Here is a 27,271-nt window from a genome sequence, read left to right as displayed (position 1 = left end):
ACGAACACAGTGGAGTGTGTCATGACATTGGTGTTGTTGATGCTGTTGTCTTCCAGGTCTAAAGTGTAAACCCTGAGCATGAGACATACAGGCAGGTGATACAAAGAGCTGACAGCAATATGCGAAACAACCAGGATCCAAAAACCTGGATCATGCACTCACTCAACATCTCACAGAAACATGATAGAAGACTGAAGTGAATGCGATCTCTTCTCCTTTTAAGCTCAGGGTGAAACTAAAGCAAGAACAAACATTTTAACAGTTTTATTGCAGTGACGTGCCCTAAATCTTACATGCTTTGTGCTGATTGCTTATTATACAAGTACAATGATTTTTAGCTGTACAGTTTCAATTATTAATATAATTATTATTTATTTTAGTGTAGTGTTTTGAGCTAACTATAAATCTGTTCATTGCCTTGTGTATGTGTATTCTTTTTGATCAAGTATTCAGTTTCTAATTGAACGGTTCATCTTATTCTAACCCTGAAAGCAGCTCATGCAACAAATGGTCTGCACTTATGTTTCAAATAAGTTTTTATATATATATATATATATATATATATATATATATATATATATATATATATATATATATATATATATATAAAATAAATTTATATATATATATTTCAAATAAGAGTTTCATTCATACATCTGGAGTATGAAACACAGAGCAGGACAGATCTGCAACACATAATTGTACCAATAAATGTCCTTTTCCAAATATTTTCTCTTCTTCTTCATCATTTCTTTTTGTTCTTTCTAGGTTTACATGGGATTACTACAGGGAGACAGAAAGCAATAAAATAAGTCATTACTTGCTAGTAATTCCATAACAGTTGTACAGTAAGCTTTGTTAATTTAATAATACATGTTTACTCACAAACCAACAATAAACTACCAATTGAACATTTAAATAGATTTATCATTTCAGTAAAACAGCATCAACAACTTTGGAAATGTAAATATTTAATTCTGCTTAATAAACGCTCTGGTCTGTATATAATATGCATATGAATGTTTTTGAAAGGAAGCAAGGATGCTTGCAAGTAGTATATTTAAATGATTAGGCCTCCATATGGAATTCTGCAGATTGATTAACCTATAAATGTCATGTGGTATTTATTTCAATCCTGCAGAGTAAGAAACTCATTCCTTGTGCTGAAGGCTTTTTCCTGGATGCCTCAGAAAGCCCTAAATTAGAATCCACAGGTCATCTAGAAGGTAAATGACCATGTTCTCTTGTTGAAGGGGTGGAGGGGAGATTAATTGAGATCCTTTTCACTCAACTTCATGGTCCAATAGGCTGATGGGAATGGGGGTTAGTTAGTACATTGGCAGTATGTATTAGTTTAAATGGGAAGTCATGAGTGGCACAGCAATAATCTCTCTAAAATAGGCGTAAGTCTCTTTAAGCCTAGTGAAAACAAAAAAAACGTAATAATAAAATATTCAAAATTGTTTCACAGTATGGTTTTAACAGATATTAGTCATTACAAAATAAAATGGCGGTAGGAACGCAGTGTACAGGTGAGGTTTCTATACGGACGTTGTTTGATGTAGCGCAGTGTCTATTGAAGAACGCATATCGAGAATTCTTCTCTTATTGATTTATTTTTTTTAAATATATATATTTAACGAACGAAATTATTTAACGACTGTCTTTATGACTCGGGAGAGTTTTAAAAATGCGCTTTAGTGGGTGCCATGTTTTAATAATTTTTACACGTGTGCGCGTTGTTTGTGTGTTACACACTCAAGACTCATGTCCATGTGAACAGACCCCTCTCCTTTAATTTTTGCTTAAGTTTAAAATTCTGCAGCAGCAGTCATGGCTCACGTTTGGAGAGACGTGATGGCAGTGCTGCCTTCTTCTGAAACTGAGTCCCCCCTTGTGTTCGGTGAAGTAGTTGAACCAAGTGTGCTAGCCATGTTAGAGCTCTGCAGGAAAGAGCTGTACAGCTCATTAAACTCTTCTTGTATTGAAAAAGCCCAAGTTATTCTTGATTACTCCTGGGAGAAGCTCAACACAGGGACATGGCGAGATGTGGACAAGGAGTGGAGACGTGTTTACTCCTACGGCTGCTTGTTTAAAGCTGTAGGAACATGTCATGGAGAAACATCACAAGACAAGGTCCAGGATGCCATAAAGACATGTGACCTGGGTTTGCTAATGGGTGCCTCCATTATGGATAATGCTTTGCAGAGACTCATAGTGGTGCTGAAAAATAAAGTCATGGTTCCTAGCGAAGTAGAGGACAGTGAACAGCCCTGTCCAAAGGTGACCTTTTATGAGTACGGTTCATGGAGGTTTTATGATCCATCCAACTTTCATGATGATGATCTTTCATATTTACTGGATTGGACAGTCCTCAGACAAAGCTATACACTCACCTCTGTTTTTCTCTGTCAATAGAAACTTAGGAAAGAGTTTATCCTGAGGCCAATAATCAACCCCGCACTGTCAGTACAGAGGGTTCGATGCCCAGCTCTGGAAAGTTTCCGATCAGAATTTCTGGAGTCCGAAATGCCAGTCATATTAGAGGGAATCATTGACCACTGGCCTGCCTTCAGAGAGCACACATGGAGGTACTAGTGCATATAAATGGTATAAGTGGAAATAAATACTTTGTGTGTGTGTATGAGTGTCCAGAGCAAACTTGAGTGTTAGAAAGGAAATTGAACTTAATAATAATAATAATAATATTTAAAATGTAAATCACAACAGTGTATGGTAAGGGTGTTTGGTTGTCCATAGACTGTCGTATTCCATACGCCTGTTTTTCTGAAAGAATAAGTGACCGAATAGATCATATGTACTAACTGGCTAATATGTAGTAATTATCAAAAAGTTTTTGTTTTTCCTTAACAAATGAATGACTTTTTTTAAATTCTTTTTTTTAAATTATTTTTCATTGGGATGACCCATAAAATGGTCAGACTTTGACAAATAGTTTATCAAACTAGATGTTTCATGGCATATATATATATATATATATATATATATATATATATATATATATATATATATATATATATATATAATTATTATTATTATTATTATTATTTATAAACATTATTTGTGTTACAAGTGCATGTTTTCAATATGTTTATGGATAAAATTCAGCCAAAACTACTCCAGATTTTAATCTCAGGGAACGGTAAATCTTTCAACAAGAATCATTACGTCATCCAGTGAAGTATCTATACAGATGTAGACTACATAATATTGTTTTAGGAAATAATCTTTCTGCCTGAAAGATGGAAAATTAGAAAGGCAAAGTTATTCCTGAAATTGGGATTAACCTTTTATTTATATCAGTAGATAAATTTGCTTTTGTGTGCTGAGGAATTATTAAATTTATTAATGTAAATGGAAACTATCCAGTGATCTAACAAATAAGTAACTCACATTAATGCATTTTATCAATCTTTTAGTATATTTGTGTGTAAATGACACAGCTCATTTGCATGTATTGGTACCCACAAAACTCCATAAAAGGTCAATTGCTCAGCCAGCTAGGAACACAAAATGAGCAATCGGGGTAAAACTTCGTTTGACTCACTTCTATGCCAATAAATATTATTTAATAATAAGCAAGCCGCATTTTGTTTTGTCATAATTCAATGAGTAACTTTTTTTTTGTTTTAATTTATGGGTTTGTGTTTATATTCTTTAATTAATGCCAATAGTAATTGACTGGTTTTCACAAAATGTTCTCAACGGTGCTGTTAGTCCTTGACCTAGTGAACTAGAATGAGGATGTGTTTTTGATAGACTCCAAAGTAAGTCGCTCTGGATAATGGCGTCTGCTAAACAAGCATTAAGTAAATAAGCAATTTAAACTCGACAGTATATTCCAGATATGAAAGTTCAGTAATCCAAGCAGACTATATTATTTGGAGTCGATCGAGTCGAGGTTTACGTTGCTCCTCTGACTCTGCATTGTTAAAATATTTGGGAAACCTGTTCTGAGTAATTCTGAGTGTTATGAACTGTTCTCTCGCCACTTGTGTACAAGTATAGAGTACCTGCGTGCAGTAGCAGGCTGCCGGACTGTTCCTGTTGAGCTGGGATCCAGGTATACTGATGAAGAGTGGTCTCAGAAGCTCCTTACAGTGAATCAGTTCATCGACCATTACATTATGGGCCAAGTATGATTATAACTGTATATATGCTATGATCGTGTTTAGGTGTGAATTCACCGAGGCTGGTTATAAAGCTGTTTCTGCATGTGTGTGTTTGTTTAAAGGGGGAGGCTACTACAGGATACTTGGCTCAGCATCAGCTTTTTGATCAGGTGATGTTCAGTTTTTGTGAAACGGCTTGTCATGGTCATGTACTTAATGTCATTACTTATGTGTACTTAATTTACACAAGTAAATATACTCAATGAAAGTCTGTCATTTTTACAGTCAGGTAAAATAAATATTTGGACATAAGATTTTAGCTGTCCACCATAGTATATTGGAGATTAAATTAAGATTATTTAAATAAAGAATATGACCTCAAAGTGCAGACTTTCAGCTTTAATGTGAAGGTATTTGCGTCCAAATCTGGTGAACAGTGTAGAAATTGGAGCACTTTATAAGTGCCCTCAAAGTCAGTGATCAAGACTTCACCTGAGTAAATACAGAGGGTTTACCATAAGATGTAAACTATTGGTAAGCCTCAAAAACAGGAAGATCAGATTAAAGTTTGTCAAAAAAACCTAAAAAGGTAACAAAGATCAACTTGTAGCAGAATGATGGGAAGAGAAGAGTATGGTGAAGGGAAGGACCTGCTCATGATCTGAAGCGTACCATTTCATCTTATGGTGTGGGCGTGTACAGCTGCCAATGGCACTGTTTCCTTGTATTTATTGAAGATACCAAAAGCTGCAGGATGAATTTAAGTGTATAGATCATCTGCTCGCATTCAGCCAAATGCTTTAAGACTCATTGGATGGTGCTTCACAGTGCAGATTGGACTTGAAGCATACTTTGAAAGCAACTCAAGACTTTTTTTCAGGCAAAAAAGTGGAATGTTCAGCATTGGCCAAAACACCCTAAGAACAAGCAGGAATTGAAGACAGCTGTAATAAAGACCTGGCAGAGCATCACCAGGGAAGAACCCCAGTGTCTGGAGATGGCTATGTTTTCCAGACTTCAATCAGTCATTGACTGCAAAGAATTTTCAACCAAGTACTACAAATTAAAGCAGAAAGTCTGCACTTTAAGCTAATATTCATTATTCAATTTTATCTCCAATATACTGTGACAGACAGATAAACTAGAACTTTGTCAAAGTCCACATATTGATGAACTTGACTGTGTCTGGTGCTGTACAGTGCTGTCATTCTGATGGAGTTGTCTGTAAAATTTTGAAGACTTTTTAACACCATGGTATAGTTAGCCATATCAGTTTGTTTTGTTTTCTTTCTTTATTAGAATAAAAAGCTTACAGTAATATTTGTTCTTCCAGGTGCCAGAGTTGAAAGAAGACATCCGTATCCCTGACTACTGTTGCCTTGGAGAGGGAGATGACGACGACATCACGATTAACGCTTGGTTTGGACCAGGAGGAACCATCTCTCCTCTGCATCAGGATCCCGAGCAAAACTTTTTGGCTCAGGTTAGTGACACGTTGTCCTGATTTTCTATAACACACAATATTTGCAAACTCCTTGCTGTATTTCTTTCCCCGGTGAATAACAGGTGGTTGGGAGAAAGTACATTCGTCTGTATCGTCCTGAAGAAAGTGAAAATCTCTATCCACATCAATCTGAGCTTCTGCACAACACCAGTCGGGTATTTTTTATTTACCTCTAAATCCATTAATATCTAAAAACAACCTCATTTGAGCAGGCAGCATAAGATGATACCCTTACAACAAATTAATAATGTGCTGATGATGATGATGATGCATGGTCTGCCTTGCCCAGGTGGATGTTGAAAATCCAGATGTGGTCCAGTTCCCAGACTTCCTCAATGCTTCCTATCAAGAGTGTGTGCTTGAGCCTGGTGATGTCCTGTTCATCCCCAAACAGCACTGGCATTATGTGCGCTCATTAGAGCTCAGCTTCTCTGTTAGCTTTTGGTGGTCGTGATATTAGCCCTTCATAAAAAAAAAAATTAACATTATAAATAAATGTAATTTCTGCAGTTTTTAAATCTTATGGGTTATTTTCCAAGCAAATAGTTTCTGACAGAATTTTTTTTAATCAGTAACTATTTACAATTTTCTAAATATTGTGAAATAGGCAACAAAAGTCAAATAGCTTCCTCTCAAACTTTTAATTAATAATTTACGAGATCAATTATCAAACAAATAGTACACATGTAAATTACCTACAGTACTGTGATTTTTTTTTGTTGTTTTTTATAATTTCTTCTATGTTTATTTCCTGACTTATGCATTATTGTCAGTTAAATAAAGAAATTTCCAAATATTACTCTTTTTCCAACCAAGATGTTACAAAGAAATGTAAGTCAGTAATAGACAATTTTTCAGAAAAACACACACACAAAAATGAATACTGGCTTCAATGAAAAGAGACAGTTAGTGTCTCTGGGAAAAACTGTGGCAGGTTCTCCAAAATGCTTGGAGAAGCTGGAAAAGGTTTGTCAAGCCAAATATTGACTTTGTTTAATTTAGTGCCGTTTACTGCTCTTTATAAATAACATTTAAGTTCATTATTTTTAACAGTACTGTATATACACTATGTCCAAAAATTTGTGGACACCTGCCCATAATGTTTTGCTGTTATAATAAGCTCCACTCTTCTGAGAAGGCTTTCCAGTAGATTCTGGATTGTGTCTGTGGGGATTTGTGTTCATTCAACTACAAGAGCTAGTGAAGTTAAGGTCAGACACTGATGATGGGAGGTGACTCCAGTTCATCCCAAAAGTGTTCAGTTGGGTTGCAGTCAGGGCTCTGTGCAGGACACTTGACTTCTTCCACAGTTTGGGGGAAGAACCTCATGGGTGTGATGGTCAGATATCCACAAAATAAATGAAAACTGTACTGGAAGTGCCAGTTATTACCCTTTTTTACTATTTAAAAAAAAAAAAAAAAATTTTTTTTGCTCTATCAGGCTGTTTTTACCTGAGACAAGATTACAGCAGAGCAGTTTAGGCTTAAAGGAGCCAAGGACTTGCTCAAGGACCCAACCATGGTAGCTTGGCAGTGTTGGGATTTGAGCTCACAACCTTAAAATCTGTAGCTCAAAGCCTTAACCACTGATCCAGCACATTAAATTCAATTCAGTTTGTGAGTGTCATGCATGTTATGCCCACACAGAGCTCCCTCTAACCATTTAGTGGCACTTGATTCCCATAATACCTTTTTGTTAGTAGACCAAAAGAAAAAAAAAGTTAAACCCCATTACCTATTGCTTAGACCCTCAAACTCCTCAATTAAGAATTCTAACAATAACACTAAGTCTCAGTTACTTATGCGGATGTTTTAAAATGGTACGGAGTGTCATTTTAATGTGTGAGACTGATGTTCCTTTATTTGTATCAGAAAGAACTACATACAGTACTAACGACGTACAGTATGTTCCTTATTGTTTACTACAGCCAGGTTACAACAATGTCCAACAAATAATCAGCTATGAAAATGCATTTGCACTGAAAATGCTTTAAACGATATACATTTGTCAAATACACATCAACACATTATAAAAAAATATTAAACTGGGAAAATAATCAATGAACATTTGTATTTCTAATTATATTCCAGTGTATTTACTATTCAGGATATTTTTCTTAAGTACACCAAATTCTTTCAAAATATATTCACCTTCCAGACAGCATTTACATCTATTTATAGTTATTTCAGGATTCCATAATGCAATGAAAGAGCGCTTTTCCCTTTCCTCTTAACTGTACCGTGATACGATCCTTTTCTTTAAAAAAATACAATCAGTTGAACTACATCAGATTTAAATCTGCGTTTCAACCCTGACGTCAGGACGCAGTGAGTTGACTTTATGACCTCCTGGAGCGACGTGTGGCAGACGTGGAGGGTGTCGGAGCAGCCGCCTCTCTCGCAGATGAAGACTGGCTTTGTGATTCTGGCTGGATTTCTGACCAAGTAAAGTGACATGTACATTTACACAACGTTTCTTTGTGTTTTAGTTAACCGTCTATTGAAATATCACTGGATCTGTGAATCAGTAAATTCATGCCAGCAGCATAATAAAGAATCTCACCTGGTATCTCATGAGCCCAGAAGTCACTGCAGGAAGGGCAATGTGGATCAATGCGTCCTTTAAAATATCTGGCCACACAGTAATAATGCATCTTGATACCACACTCAGGGTTTTCACAGATTTGGCCCTGAAGATATGAAGGATAAACTTGTTCACATGGATGTAAATACATAATTTTATAGTTTCACTGGCACTGAGAACAGATAACTTGATCAAATGATCTGCTATATGAGGTGTTTGTTTAGTTTTTTTTTTTTTTTAATGTTATTTTAAAGGAACTGTCCACCCTGAAGCACAAATTAATACTGTGTTCTTGATGCCTCCACGAAAGCATGTCTTTTGTTTGAATGAATGTTTTTCAGGGTTGATTTTTCAACCTTTCAAGCAGAAACAAATCATTTCTGGTAAGTGTGTAGCGGTAGTATGTCTTTAAGCCATGTAATCTGAAAGACGTTCTGTTTATACCAAAAGTCCAGACATCTGGACTAACTGCTACTAACTTGTCATTTCATAATAATGTGGATGACTGAAAAGCTGCACAACATGCTCCCAGGAACTGTTTCTCATATTTTGCTCACCTGTAAGACTATGTTGTGGCACACGTGACACAGTCTGATGAGGTCCTGGTAAACTGTACGTATATACTGCTCCATCTCGATGATGCAGCGAGTGCTTAAAGTGTATTCACCTTGTTTCTGGAAAAAAAATAATAATTTCAGTGTTCTTCAATTTGTTGTTACGCATGTGAAGTCATTGTACATCTCTCCATTTATCGGTCTATAAAAATGTCGGAAACTAACGTATTATTACTAAGAGTAATGCATTATTAATGTGAAGTATGAATATGAATTTCACATTCACTATTCAAAATTACAGGTTATGGTAACCCTAAAATCTATCAAATATGGAGTTATGTAACTTAATCCAAAGATAAAGCAGCCAGGATTACTAAGAAAAAGTTGACGCTTTCAGAGCAGTCAATCAAATAAAAAGGTTTTAAATGTTGCGTATTAAAATAGCTAGTTTTCTAGAGTGATGTTAAACACTCGATGCTTAGTTAAAACCCAGCGTAAACTATTTAGATAACTTTAAATATACAGTCCACTCTGAAAGTATCGGAACAGCAAGGCCAATTCTATTGTTTTCACTATACATTGAAGACATTTGGGTTTGAGATCACAAGATGAGACGACAGATCAGAATTTCAGCTTTCATTTCCTGATATATACATCTAGAAGTGTTAAACAACTTTGAACATAACTTTGAACATGACAATTTTGCTTGAGCCCACCCATTTTTTTCAAGTGATCAAAAATATTGGAACATGTGACTGATAGGTGTTTCTTGCTTCCCAGGTGTGCCCTGTTAGACAGTTTAAACAATTAATAGCTCTGAAAGTCTACTCTGGGTTTCAGCCCTGGGTTTCACCTGTGAAGACTGCATTTGTTGTTTAAAAGGTTCAATCAGCATGAAGAGCAGTGAGCTGGCTATAGGAGAAAAGTAAGCCATTTTGAAGCTGAGAAAAGAGGGAAAAATCCATCAGAGCCATTGCACAAACATTAGGCATAGCCAATACAACAATTTGCAATGTTCTGAAAAAGAAAGAAACCACTGGTGTACCGGGTAACAGACATTGAATGTGTCAACCAAGAAAAACAACAGTTGATGACAAACATTGTGAGAGCTGTGAAGAAATCACAATCCACCATTCGAAGACGACTTTGAGAGCAGAAATATGGAGGCCATACCATAAGATGCAAACCACATCATCAACAGTACGAATCAGAAAGCCATATTGGAATTCACAAAGAAATACAAAGATGAGCCACAAAAGTTTTAGAACCTAGATTAACCTCAGCCAAAGTGTGGATTAAAAAAAAAAAAAAAGGGATCTGCTCATGATCCAAAATATACAAGCATGGTGGAGGTAGTGTCAAGGCTTGCGCTTGCATGGCTGCTTCTGGAACAGGCTCAATCTTTATTGATGATGTAACTCGTGATTCTAGCAGCAGAATGAATTCAGAAGTTTACAGCTTTACAGTTTACATCTGTCTTCCAATTTACAATTAAATGCATCCAAATTAATTGTGAGGAACTTTATCGTTAAGCAAGAAAGTGATCCAAAACATACTGCCAACTCAAAGGAGCAGAATTTCACCTCCTAAAGAGGAGACTGAAGGGAGAAACCCGCTGAAACAACCAACATCTGAAAGAAGCTGCAATAAAAGCCCTAAAAAGCATCACAAAAGAAGAAACCAACAGTTTGGTGATGTCAGGGAGTCACAGGCTTGATATGGTTATTGCGAGCAAAGGATATGCAACCAAATATTAAGTATCATTTACTTAAAAACTTCTGTTCCTATACTTTTGCTCACCTTAAAAATTCAGGTGGTCTGATACATGTTTTATATTGTTTAACACATCTATATGTAAATACCAGGAAATAAAATCTGAAATCCTAAACCCTTGTCTCATATCCATGTTTTGATCTCAAACCTAAATGTCAAAGAAATGATTTGTCCTTGCCGTTTGTATAGTTTCAGGCAGGGACTGTATTAACATGAACTTCCTGGAAACCCTGCCCATGGCCAAAATAGAAAAAAAAGATTTTGACTCAAACAGGATAAACAGGTCTACAACCAAGTGTCAAATGTACCACTGTATAATGTTAATTAGAAACTGATTATTATTTTTTTGACTGGCTCTAGTGCTCAACAGACAAAATGTTGGCCATGTGAACAACTGATTTCTAAAACCATTACACTGAGACATGCTGTTATGTTTTTTTATCTTGGACATCCAGCTGAGTTTTCAGGATGGCTTCAGTTCCCTACTGTGCAGCCGATAAAAAAAAAATAATAAATAATAATAATAATAATAATAATAATAATAATAATAATAATATTACACCCATCCCTCCTCTTCTTAAACTTGAAATGGTGGAAATGATCATTTTCCTGTTGTTTTTTTCCTATCGTGTATTGTGATATTTTAAAATGGAAACTACAATACCACACAAGCCTGTTGCCAACAATATTAAATGTATACTTTGTATCTGTTTATAGATGCATGCTTAATTATTATAGTTGAAACATTACAGTGACTAGGGAACAGTCACACCATAACTAGCCTCTCTTCTTTCTGTCTCTTGAATAAGATTTTTTATTTATTTATTTATTTTAAATACAGCTTGTCATGTTACAGAAATACCAGAAAGTGCAGTCATCTGTCCTGAAGATTCTTACTGACTCTTAACTCAACAACTCGCTGACACCTGAGAATAAATGTTAAATAATTGTCTCCTAACACAAAGCTTCACCTTATCGATATCAATGTTTTTCTTTGTTAAATAAAACACGTCTTTTTTTTTACCCATTTATTATTATTCTTAGGTTAGACTGAGAAGCGTCCACCGTACAAGTCCCTGTGAATGAGTTTTTACAATAGAAATGATAACGTATCAGAATGAGAACCTTAATATAAACCTGGGAATTGAATTACAGCTGACATTTTAATCAATGTCAACACTAATCAAGTCATGAAATATACCTCATGTAACCATTTGTCCTGGACAAACTTATTCAGCACATGCTCGGTCTCTTTCTTTTTCATTTTCTTTGTCTGGAGACGATCAGCGCAATTCAGGAGATCAGTGGAAGAGGCAGTACCGCTCTCGGAGTCTAGAATTAGATCCATCTGAGTTAAAAGATATAATGACAATAGGTTATGTAGAAGCTTTCTTGAAGGTGTCATTTTGAAGAGAAAAAAGGTTTGGTGGAAGGAAATGCAAATGAAAAGAAAAATTCAGTGACTGTATTTGTTATTCTGAAAGCATGCTTTATGCAACGCTGCACAGCAAAATTATTTACCGTTTTCCTGAACAGTTCCAATTCATTATCAGCGTAATCAGAAGACATTCTCGTGATGTCTGTTTCGGCCATGTTTACCTGCATGACAAAAAAAAAAAAAAAAAAAAAAAAACAGTAGATGCCAAGTATGATGCATCAGCTTGAGTTGATTTCACAGCATAAATATGAACAATTAAACATATAGTCGTGTGAAAAAATAAGGACACCCCATGGAAATTATTGGCGCTTTTTTTTTTTTTTTTTTTTTTTTTAACATATTTGGGCAAGCAAACATTTGATCCTCTTTGAAACAGTGCCTATTAATAAAGTTGATACACTCTCAAATGACACACAAAATTTACATTTTGTAGTAATGTTCACAATTTAAATTAACAAAAAACAGACCAGTCACATGGGAAAAGTAAGCACACCCCTGCATTTATCACACCACCAAATTAGAATCAGGTGTTGAAGATTGGGTGCCAGTGATTAGAACCTGCTTAAGGAGTGCAGGTGAAACCTGTCTTATTTATATCCCTAACATGCCAAGTGTATGGTGTTCCCTTTGTTATTGAGGTGTGTGGTGTCATCATGCCAAGATCTAAAGAGTTCTGTAAGGCCTTCAGAAAAAAGCTCGTGGATGCCTATGAGTATGGAAAGGGATTTAAAGAGATCTCCAAATTATTTGAAATAAATCATACCACTGTAAGGAAAATCATCTATAAATGGCGCAGATTTCAAACGACTGCCAATTTGTCCAGGACCGGCCGTCCCAGTAAATTCAGCCCAAGAGCAGTCCGTGTGACACAAAAAGAAGTCTCAAAGAACCTCAAAATTTCATCACAGATTCTGCTAGTAAGTCTTGCAACTGTTGGTGTCAAAGTACATGCTTCTACAATCAGAAAGAGATTGCACAAATTTGACCTGCATGGGAGTTGTGCCAGGAAAAAGCCTTGGTAAGACTACAGTTTGCCAATGAGCATATAGGGAAAGACCAGGGCTTTTGAAATAATGTGGTCTGGACAGACGAATCAGAGTGTTATTTGGCCACAGTAACAGCAGACATGGTTGGTACAGACCAAAGACAGCTTTTCAGGAGAAGCGCCTCATACCAACTGTGAAGCACAGTGGTGGAAATGTTATGGTTCGGGGTTGCTTTGCTGCCTCGGGGACTGGACAGCTTGCATTCATTGATTCAACTACGAATTCTGCATCATATCAAAGAGTGCTAAAAGATAATGTGAGGCCATCTGTCTGAAAGTTGAAGTTGAACCAAAAGTGGATCTTTCAACAGGATCATGATCCTGAGCACACTAGCAAATCAATCAAAGAATTACTCAAGAAGAAGAAATGGATGATTATGGAACAGCCTAATCAAAGCCTGGATTTGAATCCCACTGAAATGTTGGGGGGATTTGAACTGGGCAGTACATGTAAGAAAACCCTCAAACATCTTGCAAATGGAAGAATATTGCATGTAAGCATGGTCAAAAATTACAGCAAGCCAATATCAGAGAGAGACATGGAAGTACAAGGAACAAGAAGTTATTTCTGCTAAAGGTGGCAATACTAACTTCTCAGTCCAAGGGTGTACTTATTTTTTTTTTTTTTTTAAATATCACATCTATTGATATTTCTGTTCAATAAATGATTGAAAAAGCTAATTTTCCTTGTGGCTTTGATCAAATATATCAAGTTCATTAATAGGCACTGTTTCAAAGATGATTAAATGTTTGGATGTCCAAATGTCAAAAAAAAAGTCAACAATTTCCATAGCGCGCATTTATTTTTTCACTTGACTGTATTACTGACCAAGGCGTAGTGCTGTGCTCCGTCCTCTTCTGACATGCCTTTTCTAATGTGCATGAACATGGGCTGAAGATGAGTATTGATCACGTCAATGAATTCCTCCAACCGATCTGGTGAAAAATGTGCTACAGAGCATACGACACAAAAATAAACCGTGTTCAAGTTTGTTTTTAAGAAAAAATAAAATAAAGATGGTATACATTTCACCACAGTCAATAACTTACACACCTCCATGAGTCTCACAACAATGGCGATGAAGTGCCTTGGCCTGAACACTACTGATTATACCGTTACTCATCATGGTCTGTAAGAACCGCTTATGACTGTCACCCATAGGTCGGGACATTCTGCTGGATTTGTTCCTCTATGAAGATAACTAGATAAAAAGGAAAAAAGAGGGAGTAGAATCAGTGCATGGCATAATAAAGCAGAGGTTGTTAAAATAAAAAAAAAAGGCAAAAGTAGTAGGATGTTTCATTCTGTTTAAGTTGGTTTACTTCTTTACATGGCTCTACAACACACACCACATACAGTTGCAATCAAAATGATTCAACCCCCATTGCAAATCAGGTTTATTGTAAAAATTGACAGACTTTGAGAAGTTTGCAATGAATAAATCAAACAAAAGCAATTGAAATAGTTCAACACAACGAATGCTTCAAGTGGTTTCCCCAAATTCAACTGAAAATGCAACTTATAATGACTTCTCCAGTCTCAAAATTATTCAACCCCCATTGCAAATCAGGTTTATTGTAAAAATTGACAGACTTTGAGAAGTTTGCAATGAATAAATCAAACAAAAGCAATTGAAATAGTTCAACACAACGAATGCTTCAAGTGGTTTCCCCAAATTCAACTGAAAATGCAACTTATAATGACTTCTCCAGTCTCAAAATTATTCAACCCCCTGACTAAACTCTCACAACAGCACAAATATACACAACAGGTGTTCAAGGGCTTCATTAGTTGCACCAGGTGTGCTTGAGCTGGAACACATGAAATACCTGAACTGGCTAGGGGCAGAAAATTCATGAAATAGCAGGATGGGGTAGAAAATACATGAAATAGCTGGATAGGGCAGAAAAAGGAAGCGATCAACGGTTGCAACCAGATTTCTGAGAAGGTAGGTTGTGAAAAACCCTCAAGTGACTGCAAAAGACCTGCAGCAAGACTTTGTGGCAACACGCACTGACGTTTCAGTGAACACAGTAAGGCACATACTAAACGCAGAAGGTTTCCATGCCAGAACTCCAAGACGTACACCACTACTGACCCAAAAGCACAAGAAAAGTCGGCTCAAAATCATATAAATAAGCCACGGAAGTTTTGTTTTCATTCTGTTCTGTGGAGCAAGGAACTTTTTTGGCACAATGAATCAGCAGTATGTCCGGAGGAAGAAGAATGAAGAAAGAACACACTGTCCACAGTCAAGCATGGTGGTGGCTCAGTGATGCTCTGGGGCTGCTTTGCATCCTCTAGCACTGGAAACCTGCAGCATGTGGAAGGCAAGATGGATTCACTGAAGTATCAGGTCTGTGAGGAAGCTGAAGCTTGGGCGTCATTGGACGTTCCAACAGGACAATCATCCTAAGCATACCTCAAATTCCACCAAGGCTTGGTTGCAGAAGTAGTCTTGAAAGATTCTACAGGACCATCACGTTCACCTGACTTGAACCCCATAGAAAATCTCTGGTGGGATTTGAAGAAGGCGGTTACAGCACACAAACACAAGAACATTACTGAACTGGTTATGTGTCTGGCAATGCATCTCGTTTGCAGCAGTTCATAACAGCAAAAGGGTGCTCTATTATTAAGTACTAAAGATGCTTGCCATGAAGGGGTTGAATTATTTTGAAACTGGAGAAGTCATTATAAGTTGCATTTTCAGTTGAATTTGGGGAAACCACTTGAAGCACTCATTGTGTTGAACTATTTCAATTGCTTTTGTTTGATTTGTTCACTGCAAACAGCTGAAAGTCTGTACATTTTTACAATAAACCTGATGTGCAATGGGGGTTGAATCATTTTGATTGCAACTGTACCTAAAAGTTTGTGGTCACTTGACCATCACACCCAATCCAGATTTATTCCTCTCTTTGCTGTTATAACCTCCCCGGTCATTTTAGCCAACTTTGGAGCTCTGTTTACCACCTCAGGCGACAATACGGATCTCGCTATGTTTCAAACGATTTTTTTTCGATCTAATTCTTTTTGGAGAATTTATAGACTGATTTATTCATTTTTAAGATATGATGAACAATGTAGTACCTTTTGTGTATAACATTAAATCTTTGTTTGTAGCATTTCTTATTTATTTCGTTTTATACCAAATAAATTTTAAAAAGTAGCCTTTTCAAACGTTTTCTTCATTAATATCAAAATATTCTCAGAATCGTATATTCAGAGGATGTGAATACTTATGCAAGGTATGTATGTTCACCTTTTCATTTATAACTATACCCAAGCTTTTTCTTAACCTCCCACTTGCAATAAATTGCTTGTTTGACACAAAAACAATGAAGGATGCAAACTTTTACACTCAGCTGTACTGTTAGCTCACATCATACAGGCTTTATCACTCATTTAACTCTAACTACACTACAGTGTTTCCACTGAAACAGCAGTGAGTAATGCTAAATTATAACTAGTTAGTTGTTTTCAGATTCCAGTGCAGGTAAAAGGAGTTAAACCTGACATTATACCGACCACTAAGGAGTAAAAGCTATAAACTGTAACACTTTCTACTGTAGCTAGTCCAAGCTAGCTCGCTGTTTTGCAGCCATAATATCCTGGCCATCTAGGAAACTGTTCAGTTATTATGCATGTAAATAAGGTAAATAAAGTAAGCAGCCTGTCACTTTACTTACAGCAGAAATTTATAACGTTGCATCCAATGTTTTTAATCTACCGCCTGCTAACACACGGCCTGCTAACGGAATTTAAAATGGCTTCCACAGGGATCCCTACATAGTGTGTACAAACCACTATTTTGTGCCCTATGTAGTGACCCTATCTAGGAAGTACGGACCCGTTTGGGATGAAGTCACATATCAGTTGAAAATAACTACTTCCGGTTTAGCTTCCCGTCCACAAATGCTGTTTAAGTGAATTATAAATCATCGGTTATATTATTAATTATTAATTAAGTTTCAGCACAAGTGGAAATATACTTTTATTCTTTTTTAGATAAATTTATCTACATGAAATTTTGTTGGTGGTCCAACAACAGAGCTGTGAAATATTTGTATACACACTATATGGCCAAAAGTATGTCCATCACACCTGCACGTGCTGTTTGAACATCTCATTCCATTTGCTGTTGTAAGCAAATAAGCTCCACTTTTCTGGGAAGGCTTTCCACTAGGTTTTGGAGCGTGGCTGTGGGGATTTGTATTAATTCGTTTTTTGCACGGGGGCATTGTCATGCTGGAAAATATTTGGGCCCCTTAGTTCCAGTGAAGGAAAATTGTAAAGCTACAGCACACAAAGACAGGTTTTTGGTGGCTTGTCAGACATATGTTGCTGATATAAAAAATAATAATAATAATAATAAATTATAATAATAAAGGGATCATCTTTAATCACTCCCCTAAAATAATCTCTAATCACATCTCCAGAATAATCTCTAATCACATCCATATAATAATCTATAATCACATGTCCAGAATAATCTGTATTCAAACCTCAAGAATAATATATACTCACATTTCCAGAATAATCATTAATCACACCCACAGATTAATTTCTAATCACACCCATACAACAATCTTTAATCACACCCCTAAAATAATCTTCAATCACACCCCTAAAATAATCTCTAATCACATGCCTAGAACAATCTCTAATCACACCCGTCATAGAATAATCTCGTAGAATTCCCTTGAGAATAATCTCTTATCATCCTTTACCATTGAAATTACTCTAATGACCTAAGTGAAATGAACTAATGAAAAGTTTCCTTCTATTTGATGCAAAATTGAACATTGATCCTATTAGGCCCGTGCCATAACATTTAATATATATGCCTTTACATTTAGCCCTCCATCGATTTATTAACATTGTACATAATACTAATAATATAATAGAGTTTATATTTTATCAGGTGTAATCCTTCTAATCCTTCTGGACCCAGAAGAACTTGGAGCCAAGTCAAAATGAAACACGAAAAAGATAATATTTCATAATTTCCTAAATTGTAATCTAACTAATTGCCCCAACCTTCTATAATAACTTTTCTCTCTTTCTATATAGCCACAGGAAGAAGGCAGATTCCCGTGAAACGGGCGGGGGACCACCAGCACCTTAAGTTTCCAGTGCTTTAACTGATATTTCCATAAAAAAAATCAAGATGAACACTGACACAGTCTTAAAAAGGAATTTTAAAATAACGCTTTATTGGCTGTGTTTCACTTGTGTATTATGCATGCTTATTTTATTTTACTGCATATGGTGTGTACTGTAATATTAATTGTAGTGCCCCTACTAGATGTTCCTTATGTATATTAGTTCCTTGTATATTAGTTGTATTTGTTTGAGAATGTACATTGACCATCTGATTTTATTTTCTTACAGTTGCTGATGGACACATTGTATTAATTGACCCTCCTGTAACAGCACGTCCTGCCACAGTTGTAACTGATTATTGTCTTCAGGTATTGTTTCTGTTTGCTAGACCAAACACCATTAGTAATTTGCACTGTAGGATGAATATGAACAGACCGCCTCTGCTGTGACAGAGATACAAAATTAAGATGCTGGGCAGCACACAGAGGTATAACATATAGTGCATTCCCTTTTTTAAAGATTTGTGGTCCCTTTTTCATTGTTTATTGTGGCTGGGGATTCCTGTACAGAGGAGGGTCCATCTACCTCCACACAGAATATTGGCAGTGTAAAGAAAATTGTTTGCAGTTGTCCTGATTAAAAATATTAGGTCTGTGTATGTATTACAGACATTTATGATATCAATCATATTGAATTATCCATCTGTCTTCCTAGCCGCCTGCAAAGGAGCTGTATGTATAAGGACCATCTTCAAATGCAAATGAGACAAAGTGACATGGAGATGGACCTTCTACAACTTCAAATGGAGGAAAAAAAGGTGAACATAAAAAAGGCCAGGCTTGAAACTGAATTGCTGAAACACTGACTAACGGTAGGCAAAGTATTTGCCTAGTGATGATTATTCTATCATTTATTGTTGAACGTTAAAGCAATAAATACAAATGTTTTGTTTTTTTTTGTTTTTCAATTACAGGAAATAAAGAAACAACCACACTCAACTGTTTATTTTGTGCATTAGTCTTTCAATTAGAAGTGATTTTGGCAGCTCACGTCTCGCACCATCCTGCTATCTCTTTAGTCCACTGGGTTAACCGGGGGTTCCTCTTGATCATCTTCATAAAGAGCAGGGGGCCTCAAAATATTCTGGAATTGTGTACAGACCCTCACACCTTTTAGATTTTTCGATATTTAATCAAATAAACTATCAAATCGTGTGTAAATATTGGCATGTATTTCACTACCAAATGGGCTCATACACAAAATATACCATAATTTAAAGCTCAATAGCATTTGAAGGGAATGACTTTAAGAGTCACAAGACCAACTGTAAAGTGTTCGTCTAGGTGTCAGGTAACACACACCATTTAGATTTTTGAAATATATATTTAACCCTACAATGCAATACAGATCTATAATCTGTTCCTCGTCCACTGGATATTCTTCAAAAGGGCACAGTATGCTCCATCAGACCTCTGAAACAAACTAACTCTGGAACACAACCTGCTTCAGATTAGTTTATGTTCAGAGAGTAAATTGCTGTGGCTATTTACATACCCTGAGAGTTACCCCCGATTCAGGAACCGAAAGTTGGGGTTATCCGTTTACTGAGTAAATTTACCCAGGTAAGTCGCATAACCTGTTTTCTTTCTGGAACCCCTCCCTCTGTAGTACCCTGTTTGTACAGTTTTTACTTTAACTTCTGCCAGCTTGTGGTGCCATAATTTAGCCAGCTATATGCACAACGCCTACTGTTTCTCAGGAAGCTTGTGTATTGTCATGGCGTTAAAGACTTTCGATATGTCACCGGTCGTTAATGTGGTCCTGTGATTTATATACTCGTTTCTTTTTTCTTTTTTTTTTTTTCTTTTTTCTTATTGTTGGGTTTTCTTTTGTAAAATGGGAGGAGTAAACCCTGTTTCCACAGAACTGCTGTAGCTCAGTTGTTCCAGTAAAAGCAGTAAACACGCCCATTTTGCCTAATCTTTCGACGGGGAAGTGAGTTAAGGGGGTGGTTGTGTTCCCAAAAGCTCCCTCAGTGCCACCAGTGCGTATGCATGTAAACTCGGTTAAACTAAATGTGCTAAACCAACAGATCTGACTTTTTTAGCGGTCAATCCTTAGGATCACCTGGAAGTCATTTTATTCTACTTGCTGCCAAACACAACGGTGAGTTTCTGAAGCGTTTAAGGCGTCCATGGCTGTGTAGGAGTTATTCATACAACCTGGTTATTGTTCATTGTTAACTGTTAATTGTCATTCAGTTATTAATCAATATCTGTTATATCCGACTTTCATGCTGTCTTTTTATTTGTTTATTTATATAGTCCATTTAAACAGTTTAATTGTATTCTTTTAATTTCATTTATGCAGATTATTGGGATGGGTACCTTAATCCTCATCCTGCAACTAGTCCTTTTATTGAATTTTGGCTTCATTGACTCTTCTGAAGATCCTACAAGAGCAGGCAAGTCTGTGCAGTGCGTTGTTTTTGAACCTCTTTGGTAATTACTGTCTGTGAGTGAGACCAATAAATTCACTGACACCTTAAAAATATATATATATTTTCAGAACCTAACCTGGATCTGCAATGCCTGAATGATTTCCTAACAGAGATGATGTGCCTTTTGATCTCGCAGAGTGACCTTGACAGTTGCTCTGGATACAGTCTGAACGAGTCTCGCCATGATAAGTGAGTTCATCTGTGGACTCCAAAAAAAACAAAACAAAAAAACATGTAACATTAATGTTAATTTTTTCTCAACTCGTGTCCTTGTTCTTGTTTCTTGCTGATTATAGATCATATACATGTGATTTCAAGCGATTTAATTCCAGTACATGCGAATGCTCAGTTCATGTGAACTCTAGCTTTGTTCTGGGTGAGAACTACAAGTTTAACGTGTTGAGATGGAACAACTTGTTGTTCACTAAAAATGTCAGCACTACAGAAAGCAGTAAGTAGACATAACATCTAACTTAATCATTTATGTTTGAAGTTTAATGATCTCACTCTTTCTATGCTGAATCTTAGTGTCAAAAAGGTGTTTTAATTAATTAATATGGTGGCGTCCCTGCGTCCAGTCAGTGTTTTTGCTAATGGTTTTAGACGTTATGTGAATGGAGTGAATTAGTTGTCATAGTCTTCTTTAGTCATAACATGTACTGTATATACGTACATGAAGGAGCATTGATATTTTGTAAGTTAGAAATTTCAGAGTCCTGCATATTTAAGAAGGATAAAGCTTGTGCATTGAAAACAATTTATTATTTTACAAAGATTTTTTTGATAGTTTACAATTACATATACATGGATACTTTGATAGTGCCTCATTATTCTCTCTGAAAAATCACTAAACCTGTGTTGATTGGCAGATAGATCATGAGTTATAGCTGTTAAATGCTGATAATTGTCTTTTCTTTACAATTCTTTTATGTTCTACTGTTATATTGAGTAAATGTATGCTACTGTTATATTTATAACTTTTATATGTAACGTCTTGCCAGTTCATAAAAATTTTTCTTCTAAACAGTTAAGCCTAAAAAACCAGTCATTGTGTCAGTCAGTCAGACACAGAATGGAAACTTTCGCATTGTCTGGGATAGCATATATAGGACTGAAGAAACAGTATTCAGCGAAGGCCTGATTCCAGAGCTCATTTATTATATCGAAGGAAGCAATGGAAGTAAAAAAAATGTAAGTGAGCACTGAACAACCATGCATCAGTTCACAGATCTGACATTTCCATGCTGTATGAAAATTATTATGTAAATAACTGAACTTTACTTTTTTTTGTCATACAGGAGACATTGGCATTAAACCAGTGGAAATATGAGCTTGTAGGCAGAAACCTTGAGTCAGCTTCCAACTATATTGTGAGGGCCAGAGTGAAATCAATCTTAAATTTTAGATTCAGTGACTACAGTGATCCATATAGGTTTACCACACGTAAGTTTTTTTTATTATTATTATTATTTTAAATGTTAAACCATTTACTAAAAAAAAACAAAAACTGTATTACATACATGTGTGTCCTCAGCCTCATCTCCAAAGGACCTTCTCAAGATAATAATTCCCATCGTGTGTGTAATTCTGATCATCTGCATATTCACCATCTACTACTCTTACAACAAGTAAGACTGCTTTCCATTTTAGTTACTTTATATGGTTCAGTTACATTTTATACACATAGTTTGATATAGAACTACTGTTGAGTGTTAAAGAGGGTGATTTAGCACTCACATGCCCCATTGTACTATATCTTTTAAATTTGGTATCGTTGTTCATGGTGTAGCTCTGTATCTAACCTGAATCCCAGTACTAGAGGTTTCCTGTTCATTTGTATGGTGTCTTTAACAATAGACATTGTCAACAAGTTTGCTAGTTTCGCATTATTTAGCAAAAAAAATAAATAAATAAGTACATCCCATGGAATTGATTATTTATTTATTTTTACATATTTGGACAAGCAAACACTTGATCCTCTTTGAAAGTGTGCCAATTAATAAAGGTGTTACACTCTACCAAATTACACAAAATTGACATTTTGTAGTAATTTTCACAATTTAAATGAACAAAAACAAAACAGTATATCCACTTTATTAATAGGCACTGTTTCAAAGAGGATCATATGTTTGCTTGTCCAAGTATGTAAAAAATTAAATAAATGAAAAAGCCAACCATTTCCATGGGGTGTACTTATTTTCTCACATGACTTTATAAACATATTTGCAGCAATCATTTAAACACTGACTACGTTTACGTGCACACCACATTCCATTTAAGGTCTATATTTGGGTTGCAGCCATATTACGAATACGATGTTTATAAGCGTACAGGCACCGGAATATTCCTTTATACAGCTACGTGGTTGTTGTAAGTATTCCTGAGTTGCCATTTCTAAATACCTAGCCTACAGCTAAGCATCTGTTCGCACCCACAATTCCTTGTGGACTGAGCATGCGCATATATCTCATTTTAGTGGATTTTCTCAATAAGGTGTTTACAACAAATTTCTGATTAAAACGGGTATAGTCCAGGGTTGGGAATCAGAATATTGTCTTAATCTGAATCAGGCAATAGGATTGCAGCATTTACATGACTCAGTACTAAATAGAATATCGGCAAATTTCTGACTCTCTGATTTCTGATGTTGTCTATTATATGGTCAGACACACACAGTATGTTATAAGTAAATTGTAAGTAATGTGTAAGCTTCTTAAATTGCAGAATCCTGACAGAGTGGTGGGACAAGATTCCTACTCCGAAAATAGCTACTAGTTTTGTAAAACAGGTAGGTTTCTGTGCCTATCAATTGCTCCCATGTTTTAAAACATGACTTAAACGAGGGTTAAATACTGTACACCATGCATCTAAAATGCAAGATACTTTACTGTCAGTTAAATTATAGGTTCATGATTGTTTTTTCACAGGGTATGAAATGTGAGTGGACAAAAACTTAAAAAAAACAAAACAAAAACAAAGAGCCACTATTTTTTCACTAAATTATGAAACTTTTACTGCTGAAACCAAGGGTTGGCAGGAAGGATAAGCAGGAAATTGGTTGCTCAAGCACCGTAATTTTTATTTAAACTTTTTTTGTCCATATTTAATACTGAGGACTAGATTTTTATTGTAGCTGGATAAAACCCACTCCTTTCTTGTCCTTGTACTGAGCAATAGTGACCTATTTTTTTTTTTTTAAAAAAAACAAACAGACAAAAAAAAACATACACATCATTATGGCTATATTATTTCCAAAAGAAATGCTTTCATTTGATCATTCTTTTGATGTTAATCAGGTCCCAAACTTGCTGTCATTTCAAAATGAGTTCTCGCCTGTCCATCTCGACTCTTCAAAACTGGTCCACTCTGGGGAGAAGACATGGTGATTCTTTTTTGTTTTACACATTTGAAAAATATTAAAAGAAAAGCTTTTTGTTTCGTTATTGTTAAGAGCTCTTCTAAGCCCTGCTGTTTTCCTGACTACAGGCCAGCGTCTTCCCTAGTAGACATCGGACGTGAAAATAGCCTCAACAGCCTTGGTAAAGATGGCACTTCAGCTGAAGTGATTTACGGCCAAACAGGCAATGAGAGTTTAGAAGAAAACAGCAGTGAAAATATCACGCACTGGGAACCTGTTAAAGAAGCTCAGTCAACATTCCTTCGACCAATGCCAATGTCAAACAAATATTATAAAAACCTGAAATCAGACAGTGATGATTGCAATGTCCAAAGGGAGAGTGGGAATAGCTCTGGCTTCAGTAACAAGTTCTATATGATGTCTGACTCTGACAAGTTTCCCAACCCAGCTATTAACCACTTTATCAGTGACTTTAATGTGAGTGAGAATGTGTTTCCTGCTCTGGCTAAAAACCTAGACCCAGTGATACTGACAGACTTTGAGTACAGGCCGTGTACCGGTTGCGCATTGTCTGAAAACACCAGCCCGACTCAGTTCACATCCTACACCAATGACATTGCTGTGGTTCCTGGATATCAGAGCGTCAGTGAGGTTAGAGATTGTGCATCTACAGATCAAGCATTTATCAGCTCTCATAATGATGTTAATCTGATCATGGAAAAGCTTCTCCACTGCAAAAACCCACAGAATACTTCCTGTGACACCACCATCATCCCAGTCGAGAACGGCTATAAAGATTTTCAGAGCTTACTCCGAAATTCGGGAGAACAGCAGAGCTTCACCACTGAAACCGAATTAAAAGATCTTTGTGGCCCGACTTTGCATACTTCTCCAGGTATTCAAATTGACTGTTCCTATCACAGGGTTTGAATTCCCAGCACAGAAGAGAATTTCCATAATTGTATTTACAGAAAAGACATAGCATGTTTAAATATCATTTTTAATCCACTACCAATTAAGCAGTGAACTCATGCTTAAAAAAAAAAAAGTGTGTATTCTTACTACAGACTTGCATACAACTCGATAAACACAGTACAGTAAAACAGAATGACTTTGGCAGGAAAAAAGTTAAATGTCTAATGTTAAAGTAGAAGTGTGATAGAAGTATCTGCTATATTATAGTATTGTGGTCAGTAACGCAACAAAAAACAAATAATAATTACAAATGGATTATACATTTAGATATGGTAAAGTAAAACGTCACTGAGGAAAGATAAAGAAGTACAGTTTTGTGGTGTATAATTACAGAACTTGTGAAGCATGTGTAAACCAAGTTGCCTTATCACTTCCTCAGTGTCTCTCACTTAAAAATGGTGATCCTCTCTCGTGTAATGACATCACAATTTAACATGAGATCTAAGATAAGACAGCACACATTTGACCCTGTAGAATTATTAAGTATAGATAAACAACTACAGAGCAGATTTTCCAGCTAAATATAGTAATGTGAATATCCATGTTTATTATTATATAGTGTACTAGAAGCCAGGAATCTGAAAGACAAACATTTCATCCGAAGCGTCATGGGAATATTATCCATGATGGATTGTTACGTAGGTGTTATGCATCTGAAAAGACTTGAACAAACTAGTACAATCTGTTAGTTCCTCTGAATGCAAAGTTACCCTTTTTAAGGAAAGACCTGGTCATAGAATGTACGTCATGGAATATAAACTGTAACTGTGTAAATCTTTTGAGATTTTATCAATGCTGCCATATGTGATTACTGTACACTGTATAATAGAAATAGTTTTTGCCTTTGAATATTCGGTTTCCTTTCAGAGTTGTTTTTGGTGGCAGGGCTGTTCTGTTTTTTCTCAGCTTGAGTTGGTCTTCCCAAACACTAAGGGTGAGTGTAGAACAAGGCTTGTTATGATCTGTTCAATGTTATCGCCACTGTTAACAGTAAAGGGACATCTTTGGACTAAGTGAATAATTACGATTGGGTTCTGCAGAGGTCAAAGCACAGACATAAAGAACTCCAACCCCAATTCCGAAAATGTTGGGACAGTATGTAAAATGCAAAAAAAACAAACAAAAAGTGTCATTTGAAAATTCAGTTCACCCTGTACTATATTGAAAACAAATCATTATCACATTATGCGATGTTTTACTTTGTGAATTTAATTTCTTTTTGAAAATATACACTCATTTCAAATCTGATGACTGCAACACACTCTCAACACACAAATTTGGGACAGTTTACCAATGTTTAAAATCACCTTTTCTTTTAATAACACTTATTAAGTGTTTGAGCACCGAAGACACCAGTTGGTTAAGTTTAGCAAGCGGAATTTCCCCCATTCATCCATTATGCATTTCTTCAGCTGTGGTTTTTAATTCTGTTACGTCTGAGGGATCGGAGATCACGCGCATTCAGAAGTGGTTTTCGGCCGTGCCCTTTACGGGCCGAGATATGACCGGATTCCTTGAATCTTTTCATTATATTGTGCACTGTAGAAGGTGAAATGCCCAAAATGTTACCGATTTCCTTTGGGGAATGTTGTTCCCGAAGTGTTGGATTATTCGCTGATGCATCTGTTTGCAGATTGGCGAGCCTTGACCCATCCTTGATCTTGAAGGACTAGGCCTTTTTGGAGGCTCCTTATATACTATGATTAGACGATTGCCTCACCTGTTTCACATCACCTTCTTATTTCAACTTGTCACATTGCTATTAGTCTTAAATTGCCCCTGTCCCAACTTCTTTGGAACGTCTTGCATGCATCAATTTCAAAATGAACATTTATCTTCAAAAAACTATGCAGTTCATTAGGTAAAACATCAGATACCTTGTCTTTATAAGTTTTTTGTTTAAACACAAGTCAAAGTACATTTATAAATCTCTCCTTTTTATATTATTAGCAGTTTCCATACTGTCCCAACTTTTTCGGAATTGGGTTTGTAAGATTACTGATAAGCATCAGCAATACAAGAGAACACAAGACAAGAAGGGAATGTACTGTATACACAGGCTCAGGAAGCACTGTGAACAAACTGGACAGAGATACTAAATCGTTAAGGACGTGTCAGGGTGGAGCTGGAACAGAGCCTGAGAAACTGACACCTGTAAAGATGTATAGTACCACAATTAGTTTCTCTTGAAATCTCTTGAACATTTCAGCAAAGGGTGGAGTGGCATAGCGGAAAGCGTTGAGGCCTCAAAACTCCAGGGTCTTCAGTTCGATCCTCCACTCAGGTTAATGGGGCTC

The 27,271-nt window shown here is 36.1% G+C and overlaps 3 protein-coding genes across 7 annotated transcripts in view; 2 read left to right on the top strand and 1 right to left on the bottom strand.

The window, feature by feature from the left end:
* Nucleotides 1-1,707: 1,707 nt before the first annotated feature.
* On the top strand, nt 1,708-6,154 carry kdm8 (lysine (K)-specific demethylase 8). Its single transcript, NM_001200394.1, is given in 7 exon segments — nt 1,708-2,283; nt 2,419-2,591; nt 4,025-4,157; nt 4,256-4,303; nt 5,467-5,616; nt 5,700-5,792; nt 5,927-6,154. Coding segments are annotated over 7 exon segments (1,212 nt in total). The 5' UTR covers nt 1,708-1,833; the 3' UTR covers nt 6,092-6,154.
* Nucleotides 5,560-16,867, bottom strand: nsmce1 (NSE1 homolog, SMC5-SMC6 complex component). 2 transcript variants are annotated; one of them, XM_017455123.3, is made up of 8 exons: nt 16,725-16,867; nt 14,086-14,233; nt 13,861-13,982; nt 12,070-12,147; nt 11,750-11,896; nt 8,779-8,895; nt 8,201-8,327; nt 5,560-6,099 (listed from the first exon to the last, which is right to left on the bottom strand). In XM_017455123.3, exons 2-8 carry the CDS (start codon nt 14,201-14,203, stop codon nt 6,053-6,055), a joined length of 756 nt encoding a protein of 251 aa, XP_017310612.1. In that variant the 5' UTR covers nt 14,204-14,233; nt 16,725-16,867; the 3' UTR covers nt 5,560-6,052. The 2 variants fall into 2 exon arrangements, with proteins under 2 accessions (XP_017310612.1, XP_017310611.1); XM_017455122.3 differs by lacking the exon at nt 5,560-6,099 and adding an exon at nt 7,471-8,074.
* A 3,193-nt stretch (nt 16,868-20,060) lies between these two features.
* Nucleotides 20,061-27,271, top strand: part of il4r.2 (interleukin 4 receptor, tandem duplicate 2) — a 25,748-nt gene continuing 18,537 nt past the window's right edge. For 2 of the 4 annotated variants that reach the window (XM_053675521.1, XM_047150432.2), the window contains exons 1-10: nt 20,061-20,307; nt 20,512-20,605; nt 20,710-20,830; nt 20,938-21,092; nt 21,669-21,832; nt 21,940-22,084; nt 22,176-22,269; nt 23,366-23,429; nt 23,938-24,023; nt 24,128-24,894. In XM_053675521.1, the coding sequence (XP_053531496.1) occupies nt 20,521-20,605; nt 20,710-20,830; nt 20,938-21,092; nt 21,669-21,832; nt 21,940-22,084; nt 22,176-22,269; nt 23,366-23,429; nt 23,938-24,023; nt 24,128-24,894 (1,681 nt within the window). In that variant the 5' untranslated portion in view covers nt 20,061-20,307; nt 20,512-20,520. Of the gene's footprint in view, nt 20,308-20,511; nt 20,606-20,709; nt 20,831-20,937; nt 21,093-21,668; nt 21,833-21,939; nt 22,085-22,175; nt 22,270-23,365; nt 23,430-23,937; nt 24,024-24,127 lie in introns of all 4 variants that reach the window. The other 2 variants (XM_017455030.3, XM_017455029.3) reach the window with 2 other exon arrangements.

Source organism: Ictalurus punctatus, chromosome 24 (genome assembly GCF_001660625.3).
Source record: "Ictalurus punctatus breed USDA103 chromosome 24, Coco_2.0, whole genome shotgun sequence".
Classification (NCBI taxonomy): Eukaryota; Metazoa; Chordata; class Actinopteri; order Siluriformes; family Ictaluridae; genus Ictalurus; species Ictalurus punctatus.
Note: the sequence above shows the minus strand (reverse complement) of the source record. Positions and strands in the feature narration are given on the sequence as shown.

Coding starts and splice junctions, on each gene's coding strand:
- nsmce1 (XM_017455122.3), bottom strand. CDS start 14,203: ATGTCCCGACCTATGGGTGACAGTCATAAGCGGTTCTTACAGACCATG. Junction 13,983..14,085: donor TTGTTGTGAGACTCATGGAG/GTGTGTAAGTTA, acceptor TATGCTCTGTAG/CACATTTTTCACCAGATCGG. Junction 12,148..13,860: donor GAGCACAGCACTACGCCTTG/GTCAGTAATACA, acceptor TTTGTCATGCAG/GTAAACATGGCCGAAACAGA.